Below are 16530 nucleotides of genomic sequence, written 5' to 3'. Positions count from 1 at the left end.
AGATGACAGCATGGTGACTCCCAGCCCAGCCCACTCCTGGGGCCCAGCTAGGACAGCCCAGCTGTGGGCATGGCTGGGGACTCACCCGTGCTCCCTTCTCTCCCTTGGGGCCTGCTGGACCGGGAAGGCCTCGCTCACCTGTCTCTCCCTGTGGGTGAAACCAGAATGGTAGCTGGGACCAGAGGGGACATGTGGGAGTCTCTAGGAAGTGCTCCCCACTCTATCTCCTCCACCCATCCACCACACAAATGAGCAAGTGCATACACACACACACACACACAGAGTGTCCGGTCCCACCCCCACCCCCCCACGCACAGCACATGGATCCCATCCACACCATCCACACACCATCCATACACCATCCATACACCCCAAAAGGCTACATTTGGCAGATCCAGTCTCACGCAGAGGGTATCCCCTCCCCCACACCCATAGGCTTCGACTTCAGCTCACATGCAGCACATTCAGAGCAACCTGGACTCCTGTGCAGAGACACACACGAGATAGCAGAAGCTCATGACAGCCAAGTGTCAGACTGCCTGAACTCAATTTTGGTACCTGCTACCATGTGACTTAGGGCAAGTCACCTCATCTCTCTGAGCCTCAGTTTCCTCATCAGTAAAGTGGTGCTCATGTCAGCCCCCACTTCAAGGGGTTATGGTAAGGAAGAAATGGGGTGCTCCAGGCAAGGTGCTGGCACAGAGGCTGGCACGCAGTCAGCACTCCATCACTGTGGCTGGGAGAGTCATTCTACAAACTCATGAGCCCTCAACCATGGCTGGAATCTGCCTATTGCACACTGCTTCCCTACAGCACACAAGCTCTGCAGCCCCATTAGGCTCACAGGGATATGAGTTCAACCGTCACCCATGGGCCACACACACACGGATCCCAGAGATGCACACAGCCTCACCCACACAGTCAGTTTGACACTTCCATGTGGGCACAGTAGCACCTCAGTTTCCCCACAGGATAAGTGTCAAGGGGGAACAGGAAGGTAAACGATATGCACTTGTGTGGTCCAGAGTCTGCTACATAGTAAGGCCTTAGAAAAGGGCAGCTCTTAACATCTCTGTATACACATAACCCTCTGCTCTCTCCAACACACACACCTTTAATCGCTCCACACTCACACACACTCAAGTAGTCCTGATAGAAACACAACCACAGAGCCATGTAGTATAGGATGGGCTGGAGCTAGCAAAGAGGGCAGGAGTGTCCTGTTTTCTCTCAAGACTCACCTTGGAGCCAGAAGGACCAAGTGTTACCTGAGGGGACAGAGGAAGGCATTACACCTCAAAAAGGGAGAGGAAATCAAGGACCCAGAGAGGGCAAGAATTTCATCCAAGGTCACACAGCATGTTAGGAGGGCCAATAGCCTGCCACCTGTCTTGCTTTCCAGGCCAACCAGCATGCTGACTCTATTTCCTAAGGCTGTAAAATCCACAGAGGGGTCTTGTGTACTTTCTCTAACCTGACTGGCTTTGGCTAGCCCCACCTCCAGTTGCTAGGCTAACATGGCTGCTCAGTTGCCATGGTAATTCCTGCATCTCTAGGGACCATCAGCCTTACCAGATTTTGTGGGAAACTAGATCTATAGAGGGACAGGCACCAGAGGGGTTACTTCCCAATGTCCCCCACAGTCAGGGGGCATGGAGGTGAGGGTAGCTGGGTTTGTGCCCCTCATGGACCAATGTGGCCTGTCAGCTCAGAGCGCAGGCCACCAGAGAGCAGTGACTCACACTGCCCACAGAAGGGGCACAGTTGGGTATCAGCTGGTTCACACTGCACCCCTCTCCCTTGTCCTTCCAGACCCCCAGAGGGAGGCAGGACCGGGGCCAGCTATTGAGGAGAAGAGGGGATTCTGCTCAGCTCTGAGGTAGTGTGTGGCTTTGGGAGCCAGTCTTGGGCCGGGTAACCCCAAGCCAGCCATTCTTCATCTCTGGCCCAGCAGGTGCCATGTAAAACCTTCCAGGCCCAGCAGACCTGAGATCATGTGGAGAGTACAGAGCTTGGGTTAGTAGCCAAAGCCCTGATCCCACAGGATGGCCACCATGCGGTGCCCCTTCCACCCCGACTCCCCACCCCTCACAGGCCAGGAGGCATCTTCCAGGCAGCCCTGGCTGGGCGGACATGGGGGTGGGGTCAAACCCCGCTCTGGGAGCCCAGCAGGGAGGGGTGTGAAAGTGCACAAAGACCCCCTTGTCCTCAACCAGGAAGCTGTCCAGCCAATTCCAGGCAACATCCACTCTGAGCCCTCACCCACCCCAGCCTGCTCGCTCCCCCTTCACTCACATTGCTCTCCTGGGTGCCGTGGACACAGGGTGGGCACTGAGAAGGAAGAACAAGCATCAGTTCTCAGCCCCTGGGATCAGCCTTCCACCCTCATCCTGCCCAACACATACACAAACATACACGTACACGCACACCAAGCCAAAGAGCATCACACAAGTCCTGGGTGTGACTGGAGAAATGCATGAAGATAGGAACCCTAGAAAACAAGTCTCACTCCTCATTTCCCACTAACTTGTACCCACAGCCATATGCTAGGTGAGAAAACCGAAGCCCAGAGAGGAATAGTAGTGGGTCCAGGGTCACACAGCATGTCAGGGCAGAGTACAGATCAGAATTTAGGAGTTCCAAGGCCAAGGTCTGGGCTCTCCCCATGATGCCCATGGCCATTGGCTGACAACTCAGCAAGAGTCCTCCAAACAGATAGGGCCCAGTGTCAGGCCCCCAAGGTATGGAGGGAGCTGAGTAGTCATCTATCACCCCCATTCCCAGGGCCTATGACCCAAAGTCTTGTCCAAAGTGTTGATGCTGGTACTCCCCTAACCAAGCCCCTTGGCCAGTCCAGACTGGGAGCTCACCTCATCAACTGCTGATTCCCGAAGGACCTGGGAAAATGGGCGCACAAGAGAGGGCAGAGAACTCAAGGATCAAGCAAAGCACTGCACCAAAATCCCTGCCCAAGAGCCAGCAGGAGTAGGCTTGTGGGAGCTGGCTCTCTAGAGAGTGCTAAGTCCTGTGTCTGTCCCGCCCTGTCTGTCTCTCCTGCTCAGAGCTGGCACCATGCAGACTGGGCTTTGTCCAGGCAGGAAGAGAGTGGGAGAGGACAGCCTTCTCCAAGAGGCTTATGGAGGACATACAGGGAAGACCAAGGGTGTCACCAGCTCCTCCTCCCACCTATCATCTCTACCTTTGTTCCCTTTTCTGCCTTCTGGCTGGTTCTTCCCATCAGCTTGGCATCCACCTGGCACACAGAGCAAAAGGAAACACAGAGGAGGGGCAGTTCTGGGACCCATGCTGGAATGGGACACTGAGGCAGAGTACATGTGGACCCAGATACCCCCTCAGCCTGGCATGTGTTACCTCCTGGGACATTAGAAGACTGCTCAGACCCCTAGACAACCTCACAGGCACCCCTTCTTTTCTTCCCTCCCATGTGATGTCGGAGAAAACAAGGCTGTGAATCAATGGGATCCTGTGTTCCTGCAGCCAGAGGCTGGGCATGGTGCCCAGTGGGCAGGGAGCCTCCCAGCCAGGGGGTGGGGCTAAGGGAGGAAGTGGGTTACCCTGCCACCTCCAAAGAACAGGAGACCAGGGACAGGGCAGCTGGCCATGGTGCTGCACAAGTGAGCGAGCTCTGGGGGAAACAGCAACCTGGCCTCTGACTCCAGGTGTCCCTGCCTGGAGAAGTTGCCTTTGTTCCAAGCCTGGTGCTGCCCTCATGAGAAAGGTCTAGGTGGGATCAGTGGGGTAGTGCCAGAGCCAGATGGGCATAACTCTCAGTGCCATAGGTGACCAGGCACAGGGTCCTGTGGGCTATCTCTCTGCCTCCCTAAATGTAAATGGATGGGGCATTCAGTGCTCTTCCTTCCCTGGGCACATGGCCAGCTGGTTTTGGTAGCAGATCTCAGTAAGGTCAGGGAGGGGCAATCTCTTGTGCCTGGCCTGCCTGCCCACCTTGCTGTTTTGAGGCTCTTCCAAGCAGAAGCAGCGGGTGTAGACCTTCCCCTCTGTCTGAGGATTGATCTCGATGAGCTCATTACTCTGGGTGTCCCGGCGGGCCTTAGAGGTCTCTGGGGGGCACTGCTCAGGGTGAGGGAAGGGCTGTAATCAGTACAGAGGCAGATTCATCCCAAGACTCCACACACCTGTTTCCAGATCCCCCTCCCCGATCTCCAGAAAATTGTGCCATTAGACAGTACCCCCACTCCCTCTCCCCCCACCCCCAGTCATGCTAGGGCCAGGCACTCACCCCTCCTGGTAAAATCTCACAACAGCCCTCTTCTAGCACAAGCTCTGGGTCACAGTAGATGTATGCCTGCTGAAGGTCAAACTGCAAGAGACACACAAGTTAATTTCAGGTCATTTTCTCCAATGGCTGTGTACTGGCCCCCAGTGAGGTACAAAGATGCCTCTGCCCCAGAATTTAACCTTAGGGTGTTTCCATTCTGGCCTGAGAGACTATCAAGAATAGAGCTGTCAGTGGGGCACAGTGGTGCAAGCCCTTAATCCTAGCACTCTAGGAGGCTGAGGCAGCAGCATCAAAAGTTTGAGCCCAGCCCAGGCAATTAGCAAGATCCTGTCTCAAAATAAAAAATAAAAAAAGGGCTGGGGATGAAGCTCAGTGTGATAGTCCTGGGTTCAGTCCCTACTCTCTCTCTCACACACACACACACACACACACACACACATACACACACGCACGCATGCATGCACGCACATGCACACACACACACACACACACACACCAATCAATTGTCACTAAAAGCAAAATAAAATTGCACATGTTGGACAGAGGGACAGAGGCCAGAGGAAGAGGGAGGAGGAGTTTGCATGCAAGCTGGGCCTATTCATCAAGTGGGAAGGCAAGGAAAGCATTTCAGACAGAGGTAACAGGATAGGCAAAGGCATGGACTTGTGAAAGTGCCAGGTGAGCTACATGCCTAGGATGGAACTGACCAGAGCAGAGCTACATGGAGAGATGGGAAGGAAGGTAACACTGTGAACTCTTATAGGAGCCAGGTTAATCTGTTTGGGTTGATCTAGAGGGCAGTGGGTTATCACAGGAGGAATCTGAGCAAGGGGAGAACCTGGACAGATGCAGACCCAAAGGAGCTCACTCAGGCTGCTAGAAGGTGGGAGGCAAGGCCTGGTGCAACTTAACACTCACTGAGACAGGCTTCCCCTGCTCAGCATCCAATCCCAGAAACACATGGCCCACAGGCTGCACAGGTCTCCGGGGCCCCAGAGGCTGGGAGGAGGCTGAGATGCAGTCCACGTGTACAGAGGCCACACGTCCAGCCACACTCAGCATTAGCTTGTGCCAACGCAGGTCAAAGAGCTGGGGCACTGGGAAGATGCAGGACACAAATTCACCATCTTGGTCCTGTGCCCGGAGCTCCAGGCTCTGCTCTTGGCTGTTGACTTCCAGGGAAATCTGTGCAGAATTGGGAAAGGAGAAGGAGAGAGTTAGCGCTCCAGAGTCACCTCATGGCAAAGTCAAGGGCCCTCGAGCTCATTTCACAGAAGGGGAAACTGAGTTCCGGAAACGGAAGAAAGCTGGTTGGAGTCATGAAGAAGTATGTCTTGAAAGAATGGGACTGGAACTGATGGGCTGAGGTCACCTTGAGGGTGGGCACTGAGATGGAGCAGGGAGGCCCCAGCTGGATTGGTATCACCTGATGCCCCAGGGAGCATGTGCGTAGGGTAGTGGGCAGGACTCACCTGTGGATACCCATTTCCATCAGTCACTTGAAACAAGTACCATGTGTTCTGGTAGGTATGCTTCTTCAGCAGGAGGGTGAGCACTAGGGCAAATTCCTCTGGGAGTCCTTGAGGGAACACTCGGCTGCAGATGGAGTGGAGGGATGCCCTGAGGCTCAGGGAGAGCCCAATTGCTGCCCACTCCTCTGGGCCTTTAGGAATGAAGAGCCTGCCTGTGATACCAAAGGCACACACCTCCAAACAAAGTACATTCATTCTCCCATTTTGCATCACTTATTGAGCATCTTCTAGGTGACAGGTGCGGGGCTGGCTACTGGGGGAATATTGAGGAAAACAGAGAAGGGGCCTGCGCCCGTGGGGCCTTCCAGTCTGATGGTGATGGGGGACTAGAAACTCCCCGGAATGACTACTTCACTACTGCATTACAATTTTGGCAAGGGCTTCTAAGGAATCTAGGATGCCTTGGGATGAATAACTGGGCCTGGGATGGAAGGAAAGATGCTAAAAAAGATGGGAAGGGTTCTGCATGACAGAGCAGTCAGAAGAGAAAGGGCCATATGGGGGGTTGAGGCCAGAGGGGTAAACAGGCGCAAGTCACCTGAGGACTGGTGGGAGTGTGGACTTCACACATGTGAGCACATACACACACACTTGCCAGGTTCCTACTCCCATCCTACTGTTCTCATTCTTGAGGAGCTCACAAGACACGGACCTGGTCCTGCCCACTGCTAGCCAGAGATAGGGTAGGACTGCTAGGTGCCCCTTTGCACCCCACCCTACAAGCACCAAGACTAGAGGCCAGGCTGAGTCCTGGCAGGGGAGTGATGAAATGACCCCCAGTGAGACCCCACAGCCAGGGTAACTGGGGTGTGACTGAGGTCAGTGTCTATTCCCAGCTCACACCAGTGCCTTTACCGCGTGGGCTGGGTGAGCAGGGTTGCTCCCAGCCGCAGGATGAGAGGCCCCCCCTTGGGGTTTCGGATCTTCTTAATGGCAGTTGTCTTCATGAGGCTGAGTCGGCGAATGAGGTTGAAGCCTTTGAGAAAAACAACGGATGAAAGGCTCAACTGAGCAGGTAAAGAAGGGGTTCCTTCCTGGACGAGGGTAGAGGGGACAGCAGCAGGATGAGAGAGGCACTCACCAGTTACATTGGCTGATAGGTTGATGCTGTGTTCCAGCTTGAGTCCTTCCTGCTGTGAAGGGGGGCACTGCTCACCTGGAAGAGAATTGGCTGGGGAGCATTGGGGACTTGGGCTGAGGCAGCTGCCCAACTGGGCTCCTGGGAAGCAGCAAGTTCATTCTTAGCTTTAGCCTCGCCCAGCCTGAACCCTGACTACCCTGGGAGCCAGGAGGAGCCCCCAACACAGTCGGGAAGACAGGCCCAGAGAATGAGGCCTGCTCCAAGGCCACTGAACGAGTCAACAGCACAGCAGAACCAGAACTGGAACCTGAATCTCCCAGTGCTCCCTGTCAGGGTCCAGACCAGCAAGGCAAAGGATGAAACAAACTGGACGACACCAGAGCACTGTGAGGTGGTGAGCTGTGGATATGCATGTGTTCCCTCCATTACATGCACTGAGGTGAGGGCAGAGGAGCACTTCAGGTTGAGGAAATGTCAGGCTCCTGTCCATTTTGTGTTCTGTGCAATTGCATGGCATGTCTGCATGTGGGTGAGTCGTGGATACCCATGCCACCAGGGATGCCATGTGCAGCTGGGACATGTGCTCTCTGCAATGGGTGGGGTTCCACTTCCCACATCCAAAGCAGACAAGCAGGCCAGACACAAGTTGAGCCCACAGAATGGCTTTTCACCTGGATAACCATCTGATGAAACAGTGAGAAGAGACTGAGGGTCTAAGGACACCTCAAGCTCAAGGGCACCACCAGGGCCTAAGACTCCAGGCAGGGCACATTAAGGGGTAAGGGTTCCTAGAGAATGAGATATTTTAATGCAGGTCTTCAAAGCCCTGAAGGGACAGGCTGGCAGCTGAGAACCTTCCTCTCCCTTGGCTGACTGAGCAGGAGTACTGGAGGAGGTGCTACACTAGAGAGATAGACACTAGAATCAAAAAGTCCTTTCCAGCAAGCAGCTACAAAGCCAGGACAAGACAGTAAAGCAGGATCCTAGAGGCTGGCAAACTCCTTGTTAGCCTGACGGAAAGAAGGAATCCTGGGTCCCTGGTCATGGTCACCCCACTGGAGTTCCTCCCCCAGGTCTGACCAGAAAGATCTTCACTGTCTTCAGCCTCAAAGCAGCAGTGGGTGACTCACCCCTTGGCAATGGGCCCAGATTCCTTACAGATGTTGAAATTCTCTGCCCCAGCACCACCCCCCAGAGGACCTGGTGAGGGAGAGGAGAGCAAAGCTCCCCCATACATGTGCAGAAACACATATATATGAGTGCACATACATATGCACATACACGGCACCCACACAACTGGTAACAACACCCATTCCTGATACGTAACACTTCTGGGGGGTACTGGGAATTGAACTAAGGATCTCACATGGAGATACATCCCTATCCCCGCCCCCTTTTTTGAGACAGGATCTCACTAAGTTGCTAAATTGCCTAGATTTGGCCCAATTTGGGTTTCTCCTGCCTCAGCTTCCCAGAATGCAGGAATTACAGTTGTGTGCCACCATGCCTGGCTTGCACAACCCCTCTTGCTTTGCTTCTTTGTTGGTGGCCCTTGACCATCTGGGTCTAGGTTCTAGGAGTTCTGCTCCTGCTTGGCTAGGTGGAAGAGCTACCAAGCCCAGAGGGGACCCAGTGGGGCTGGGCAGGCCACCCAGTAAACGTCCCCTGGTCTTTAGCCCTAGAACGCTGCAGCCTCTGTCCCGTCCAGAGTCTGGCCTGAGGATAAGTCTTGCACAGGAGAGCCAGGTTGGCTGTGGAGGAGGCGCACTCATCTGGGCTGGAGGATGGAGTCTCCACTATGAGCAGGAGCAGGACTTAGGCCAACCTTCTGCAGGGCAGGGAAAGCAAAGTGCCTTCTCCTCCCAACCCACTGTCCCCATCAAGGCTAACACAGGACAGGTTTGTATATACAGGGGAGGGGGCTGTCCGGCCCCACACAGAGACCCAGGAGTAGGTATAAATGCACAGAGCCACTCTGAGATACGAACACAGAGATGCTCAAAGATGTAAATATATGCACACACACACACACAAACACACACACACACACACACACACACACACACACACTCTCTCTCTCTCTCTCTCTCTCTCACAGGTTCGAGTGTGCAAACTCCTCGGGCTACCCTGAGCCCAGCCCCTAGACTCTCCATAAATGCCCATATGATGGGCACATACATAGCCCCACAGATGCAAAGATGCTGACAGCTCAGAGAGCCACTTGCAGGCTTACGGCACCCTAACCATCCTGTGTCTTCTCACCTGTATTTGCCCCATGGCTGAAGGTGACCCAGAGACTGAGCAGCCACAGGCCAGGTGTCCAGGATACCCACATCCTGGTCCAGAGGGATCAGCCACGGCCACAGCACCTGAAAACCACAGAGACCCGAGAAGTCAGGCTCCTGAGTTCCCACAGCACAGTTCCACACATGGGCAAGTAGTGACAGCCCTCGGAGCCCCCTCCCACTGAGATTGGCATAGCAAGAGGTCTAGCCAGGCGTTAGTCTGTCTCAGGAGCCCAGCCACTGGCCTGGGGCTAAGATCTGGGCATGGGCGATAATCAAAATATTTAACCACCGGTATGGCACAGACACCCACCAGCCAGAACAGAATGCTGGCCAGAGCACGGAAACAGGACCTGGCAGGCTCTGGTTGTGACAGTGTGTTGCTGGACTGAAGAAAATTCTAGAGGGTCCTAGGTACCATGGCAGCTACCACGGTAGCTTGGACAGTTGGGGGCTTGAGGCAGAGACTATTTATCAAAACACTTGGAAACATTTCAGTATTTGTGCTCTGTGCTGGCACAGACCAGCCCAGTACCTGGCTAGCTGGCAACCCTGCCTGGCACCCACAAGGTCAGAAGCTCAAGACTTGGCTGAGTCTCCTGGAAGGTCTCAGAGGGCTGTGTGTGGGCCAGTGACACTTCCCCCTGGGTAAGGTAGGTGGGAGAGCAGGTCTCCAGGGCTCAGGACCTTGTTGCCAACCTCCCCTACTGATGGATGCTCATCTTTTAGTTTTATTAAACCTTGATGGACGGGTCCAGATAAATCAATGCAGGCTCGGCAAGCAGCCAGCACAGCCATACATCATCCAGCCTCTCCCAGGACAGGCAGCTCATGCACATGCACACAGAGCCATGCGTGTTTCAGCACACACACAGAGATACATGGGCAATAGACACACAGACACATATGGTACCATTGTATGCATTCAAACCTACCTATACTGGCATGCTCAGACACACATGTTACCTGATAAACTCAGGCACACAAGTTTGACCATACACACATGCACACAGCCAGCCTGTGACCACCCCTCCAATAGGCCTTCCTGTTGGGAAGTCTGACCTCATTCCTTCCGATGGAATCCTATTTTTCCTCTGTTGGTCCTGGACAGGGAATGAGAACAGAAAGGCTCTCCCCAATATATTTGGAGGTAGGATGCCAGCCCCCTTCTCCTGGGACAGAGCTTGCCTCCCCCCAAAAATTCCCCATCCCAGGGATTTGCTCATCCCACCCCTCAAACTCTAGGCAGGCCTTCCCCTCCTGCCAGCCAATGGAAGGCCTGCCAAGGTGGGCACCATGTGGGTACACGTGGAGGCGTGAACATAGATGAGCTCATGTCCACCTCCGCCTCCACTTTCCAGGCCCCAGTCTGAGTGGAGAGCTATAGAAACAGTGAGACAGGCTTCCAAGGAGATGTTCCATCCCAACACAGAGGCACAGATTTGGGGGCAAATAGAGTAGAACCAGGAGGGAGTTCAGAGCTCATCTCCCTAGGGAAGAGAGGACTGAAGCCCAGAGAGGGGAATGCCATTTGCCTCCGGGCACACAGCCAGTCAGGGGCCGAAAGGGTCCTTCAGCCTGCTGCCAGAAGGCAGTCCAGTCCATGCCCACTTACCAGTGGCTGGGTATCTTCTCGCCTCACTAAGCAATCCCGGCAGCCTCAGAGCAGCCAGCCAGGAGAAGCTAGGCCTGGGTTCCACCGGACCCCTGGGGGTCCGCGCTGTCTCCCTGGGCCAGCCGCAAGGGTCCCCAGCTTCCCAACGGCCTGAGCTCTCCAGGCTGAGTGCCGTCCCGCACGCCTGCTCGCCGGCCACTGGGGTGGGGGAAGAGGGGCGGTTCCAGGGTCTGGGGGCCTGCCAGGAAGGCTAATGGAACACAGCTGGGCCCGGCCCACCAGGACAGAGGGAGGAGGGGACGCGGGAGGGGCTCCGGCTGCAGGACCCACTGGAAGGAAGGACGCACAACCCCGCTCCTGGCCTAGCTGGGTGCCCGGGCCCGCCCCTCCTACTTGCACGGTCAGGTGAGCCCGCCAGCAAGCAGGCGGATCCTGCGTGCCCTGAGCTGCCCAGGAAGGGGGCTCCTGCGGGCGGGGCGGGCGGCTTTTTAAGAGCCAGGCCTGGAGTTGGAAGGGCCTCCTCTTTGCCCTCCCTCTTCTTTGGCTGCCCCCCCCCCCAAGTCTGGGGTGGGAGTAGAGACCCTCCTCCCAAGAACGTTCAACCCATCACGTGGCTGCCGCCCAAGCCTCAGTGGTCAGCTTTTTCCAGTCCTTGGGCCTAACATTCCTAGTCTGTCCCTCTGTCTGTCTGCACCTCCACCCCACCCCCAAATTAACCCCTTCTGCTCTGGCCTCATTCCCAGAGAAGTGGAACCAGCCAATTCCTTGTTCCTCCTTACTCCATGAGTTCAGAAGGACTCAGATCCCTGACCCCCCTGCTCAGGCTTTGTGACTTCAAATGTACCACTTAACTAGAACTCCACTTGCTCATCTGTGAGTTGGGCTAATGGCAGTATCTGCCTCGGATTGTTAAAGGAAATGAGTTAAATGTCTGTAAAAGTGCTTAGCCATGACCTGACACAAAAGAGAACTATTTGCTGTTATTTTCATTATTGTGGTGATCCTGGCAAGGGATGGGGTTGGGTGGGGGATGAAGCTGGGAGTCAAGCATGCTTTATATCCAAGAAGGCAAAAGGAGTTGCAGCTGGATGAGAGACCTGACTCTGAAGGAGGAAGGAGAAGGTAATACTTCCAGTTCCATTAGGGAAAGGGGAGATTGGCCAAGGCCAGCCCCCTCAAGGGTCCACCCGCCTCTCCTGCATCAAATTCCTTGGCACCAAAGTAGAAAAACCACAAAGAAGTGGGCCATGGGTGATGAGAAGGATTGGGGGAGCAAATGAAGTTCCTCGATTTTGGGGTGGGAGGCACTCTATTAAACACAGTGTAATGCAGCCCCGTGGCCCCATCTAACCCAGGCAGGGGAAGCCAGTCCTGGGATCTCCCGCCTGCAAACCCAGAGGCGCTGAGTCAGTGGAAACCCCAAGCAGCCACAGAGGCGCCCCACTGTGGTCTCTTGGAGGAGCGAGGCCCAGATGAGATGTGGCAGTGGCAGTGGTGGAGCCTGGGAAGCGCTGAGCTCAGCAGCAGGCCGGAAGTACTGGGGGTGGGGCTTTCTGAGGCTCTGGAGTGAGGGGCGTGAGCAGGCACAGGCTCAGCCTGCCCATAGAGTACTAACCAGGGCTGGGCACTTGGGAAAATAGGAAACACCAAGAGGTTAGGTGTCTGCTCTAAGAATTCCACCTATGCTAATTTCTTACATCTTTGCCACAAACCTACGAGGCAGGATTCTGTGTTTATCCCTGACTTGTGGATGGGAAGCCTGGAACATAGGAACAGTACAACCTTTGCAGCATCATACAGCTAGCTGGTGGTGGAACAGATCCATGTCTCACCCACTGTGCCATCCTGGCCCCTCCTACCCTTCCTGTACACATGCCCCATGCAGGGATGGCTGGGCCAGAACACCCAAAGCCAGGGACACAGGAAGCTGGGAAGGGGGGATCCGGGGTGCTTACAGCAGCAGCCAAGCCTGAGACATTCCCTCTGCCTGAATCTACCATCATAGACAGAAACGTGCCCGTGTCCCTTTCTCCCTCTAAGACATGTGTGCACACAGCCAGATATGCTTTCTCACAGCACTTGGTTGTGCACATACCACATGCATCTGTGGGCACTTGTGTTCATGCAGACATGCACGTACACACACAGCATACCTCCTCCTAAACAGATACACATATAGGAGCCCAGGTGACTCCACAGGAATATGTTCCTGGACATGCCCAAAGACAGGTGCTTAATTCTCAGAATACCCGTGTACAATATTACATGTACTTAAATGTGTATGCACAGACACATGCATGTACACATAAACACGTGTGCACAAAACACACCTAGAGACACAGACACGTATGCACCGGCATAATTACTCAGCGATGCCGGCAGACGTGTGGCACATACATGCATGTACACAGACACAGGTGGCCACATGGACTCAGCACCCACAGAAACACTCAGCTGTGCACACACTGGCACATGTACACATAAACATACATGCAGCAATATTGGCACATTTACATGCAATCAGCCCCAGAAAGCCCTGCACGCCAGAAAGCAAAGTATCCCGTGGGGCCAGGCTCAGTGCCCTCATCCCAGATGGCATCGCCTTGAGGTAATCAACACAGCTAATCGCCACCAGCTGCCCTGGAGCCTGCCTGCCATTGCTGGGTGGGGATACCAATGCCTCCTGGGCCTGGGGTAATGTACCCAAATGTTGACAATGCTCTGGCGCCTTCCCATTACCCCAGCTTGCCTCTGGGAATCCCCATCTGGTAGAGGCAGCTTTTGGGGCTTGGGGAGGATAAAGAGCCAGAATAGGGCTTGGCTCCCTGCATCCAAGCAGAGGTGGTTTGCATGTCTTAAGCTTGCACAGTGGTCCTGGGCCTCTACAGGCCCAGGCATAGGTGCACACAGATATGTGTGCACACACATAAATATTTCATACATGATGAATTACTCTTCACAGCTCTGCTCTTTGTCCTCCTCATTCTACCCGATGCCACCATAATCCATTCAGATGGTAAGTCTGAAAACCTAAGCCTGGCCCCTTCCTTTTCCCCACCAGCCCTGTCCAATCCTGTCACCTCTACCCCTAAAACACAGGCCACATCTTTCTACTTCTCCCAATCACCACTACTACCACTCTTGCCCAAGCCTCCATCATCTTTTGCTGGAACCACTGCAAGAGGTTCTGCCCACTCTGCCTGCTGCTCAGAGCCCACTGCCCCTCAACTCCAGCCTAGCAGCCAGGGAGAACCTTCCTAAGCTCTCTCAGTTGGCTTCCAGTTCTCATGCTACATACAATAAAACCCCAGATCTTTCCCTCACCTTATCAAGTCCTTTGTGATCTGGCCTCTGCCTTCCTGTTTATCACCTCATCCCCAAAACTGTTCCCCCACTTCCTTTCTTTTTCTTTTTTTTTTTTTTTTCTGGTGCCAGGGATGGAACTTGGGACCTTGTGCTTGCAAGGCAGGTGGAATAGCCACTGAGCTAAATCCCCAGCCCCCCACCACTTCCTTTCTTAGCCCTGAATGCACCTCACTGGCCTGCCCTCAGGGTGTTTGTACCCACTCTTCCCTCCATCTGCAAGGGTTTCCTCTTGTCTTTGCCAGGCAAGGTCTTTGCTGTCTAGGGTTCCCCTCCTAAGCCAGATCCTCACAGTGACCTACTGTGACCTCCAGATGTGGAGGAGCTTCAGTCCCTCCCTATCGCATGGCTCCCAGGTATGTGTTTAGGCTTTGCCTTTCTGAGTGACCCTGTCCATTGTTGGACATCATTGCCCTACAGCTGACCTAGCACCCCTAGTTACCAACAGTAAATGAGTAGATAAAGACACCCGAGCCCTGCCCAGGCATCTAGATACAGACTATGCCCACAGGAAGCATTACACAGGCATACATGCAAAGGTGCAGACACGCATGCATGTACCTGAACACACAGCTTCTGTGTTCTGAAGGAGACTGAGACAGGAGGCCTCTCTCTGCCTCCTTCTATTTCTCTTTCCTGTCACCTTATGGCAGAGGAAAAATCCCTGATTCCCCAGCTCTCTTTTCTCCTCCTCCTCCATGACTCTGTCCCACTCTTTGGCTCACTCTCACCTTTGTCTGTGTGGCTGACTCTCCCATTTTCTTCTGTTTTGGGATCTCTGTCTCCAATCTGCATCTCCGTCTTTGTGGCTCTGGTCTGTGTCTCTGTCTTTTTCTCATACTTTCTGGATCTTTATGTCCCTGTCTCCTATCCCTACCTCTGACTTCCATGCCACTGTCTCTCTGCTTCTACAGCTATCTCTCTTCACCCTGTCTCTTCTCTCTGCTATCTCTATCTGTGCATGTCTCTGTGTCTAGATCTGGGTCTCCATCTCTGTGTCTCTGTCTCTATCTTTCTGTCTCTCTCTGTGCCTGTCTTTCACCCCCCCACACACACACATCGCCACACTAAATCAGCACTGCCACCACATCTCCATGGCTGTCCACATCCCTGCATCTTTCACCTCTGGCTGGCAGCTTTATGGTCCTAATCACCTCCCTGCCTGCAGGGCCATGGCAGGCTCCTCGCATACACCCTGGACCCTGGCAACACTCACTCCCCACCCAGGCTCAGAAGCACATCTTCAGGTCACTCACATCACAGGCACATGCCTGGGGTTCACTACCCTGGAGCTTCTGGGGAGGTGAGCCCAGACCCCGATGGCCACAGCTGAGGACATGAAAGTGACTAGGACAGGTGGACACTGGGGGAGGGAGACATGCCAGGTACCCTGCGCTCTGGCTGAGTTTCTCCCCAGCCTCTGCCCACATATTCTAAGGGACCTATGGTGAGGTGGCAAGCACAAAAAGCTTAACCTCTATTCAGGATGTGACCCCAGCCCTTACTCCCTGCTGTACCATAAGAGATACTGTAGGATCCCAGCACTTACCTCACCTGGTATTAAAGGGCCTGAAAGCATCTTGCCTGATGACTCCCCCACTGAGGTTCTTAACAAGGGGACATTTGATGATGTCTGGTAACATTATTGATTGTCACAATAGGGGAGGAGGATGCTACTGGCATCTAGAGGCCAGAGGTCAGGGATGCTGCTAAACATCCTACAGTGCCCAGGACAGTCCTCCCAGTGAAGAATTACCTAACTCCAAATGTCAGTACTGTGGAGGAAAAGTCCTGCCCTGTGCCAGGGGAGCTTCCGCTCCACAGAATCCCCACATTTCTTAACATCCTTTAAACTTAATCACACTCTGACCAAGGGTGGGAGTCATTAGAAGACTCAGGACGCCATTCTCTACCTTTGATAACAGCAGCAGCACTTTTAAAGTGCTGGCCTGTATTATCCACAGAGAAATTCAATTTAGTCTCAGGACAACCACGGAGACCCAGACGTTATTATGATTCCTATTCAAGGGGTGAGGAAATAGGCAGAGAGGACCCGGATGGGGCCTGGATTTGAACTGGTCATTGAGGATGGGCCCAGATGGTGGGCAGAGGGTGATGCGGGAAAGAGCCCAGGAGGCAGTTGCTTGACCAACTCCTTTTCTCTCTGGGCTTCCTTTTCTCACTCACTATTCCATTTAACCTGGCAACACTCCTAAGAGGTAGGGCACTGTTACCGCCTCCACTTCACTACAACAGCAACGATTCAAGATTTAAGTCTCAGTGTCATGAGCTAGGAGCAGAGTTCTGAACTACTGTGTGACATTGAACCTGACCCCAGGGCCCATGATCTCAAAGAGTCAGGTCACCCACAGCCCCCGAGGGCTGTGAAGCCG

At 54.1% G+C, this 16530-nt stretch overlaps 1 protein-coding gene across 11 annotated transcripts in view; it reads right to left on the bottom strand.

The window, feature by feature from the left end:
• The window catches only part of Col16a1 (collagen type XVI alpha 1 chain), a 48444-nt gene extending 37470 nt beyond the window's left edge, over positions 1-10974 (bottom strand). For 5 of the 11 annotated variants that reach the window (XM_087215407.1, XM_087215411.1, XM_087215412.1 and 2 more), the window contains exons 1-13: positions 10775-10962; positions 9137-9243; positions 6875-6949; positions 6649-6769; positions 5734-5857; positions 5180-5446; positions 4262-4342; positions 3967-4113; positions 3200-3253; positions 2871-2897; positions 2296-2331; positions 1242-1268; positions 86-148 (exon numbers count right to left, since the gene is read on the bottom strand). In XM_087215407.1, the coding sequence (XP_087071533.1) occupies positions 86-148; positions 1242-1268; positions 2296-2331; positions 2871-2897; positions 3200-3253; positions 3967-4113; positions 4262-4342; positions 5180-5446; positions 5734-5857; positions 6649-6769; positions 6875-6949; positions 9137-9209 (1095 nt within the window). In that variant the 5' untranslated portion in view covers positions 9210-9243; positions 10775-10962. Of the gene's footprint in view, positions 1-85; positions 149-1241; positions 1269-2295; positions 2332-2870; positions 2898-3199; positions 3254-3966; positions 4114-4261; positions 4343-5179; positions 5447-5733; positions 5858-6648; positions 6770-6874; positions 6950-9136; positions 9244-10221; positions 10263-10774 lie in introns of all 11 variants that reach the window. The other 6 variants (XM_087215417.1, XM_087215414.1, XM_087215416.1 and 3 more) reach the window with 4 other exon arrangements.
• Positions 10975-16530: the final 5556 nt, after the last annotated feature.

Source organism: Heterocephalus glaber, unplaced genomic scaffold (assembly GCF_053883595.1).
Source record: "Heterocephalus glaber isolate CG9 unplaced genomic scaffold, H.glaber_assembly_v1.0 deba00001452, whole genome shotgun sequence".
Lineage (NCBI taxonomy): Eukaryota > Metazoa > Chordata > Mammalia > Rodentia > Bathyergidae > Heterocephalus > Heterocephalus glaber.
This window is presented reverse-complemented; position numbering and strand designations above follow the sequence as displayed.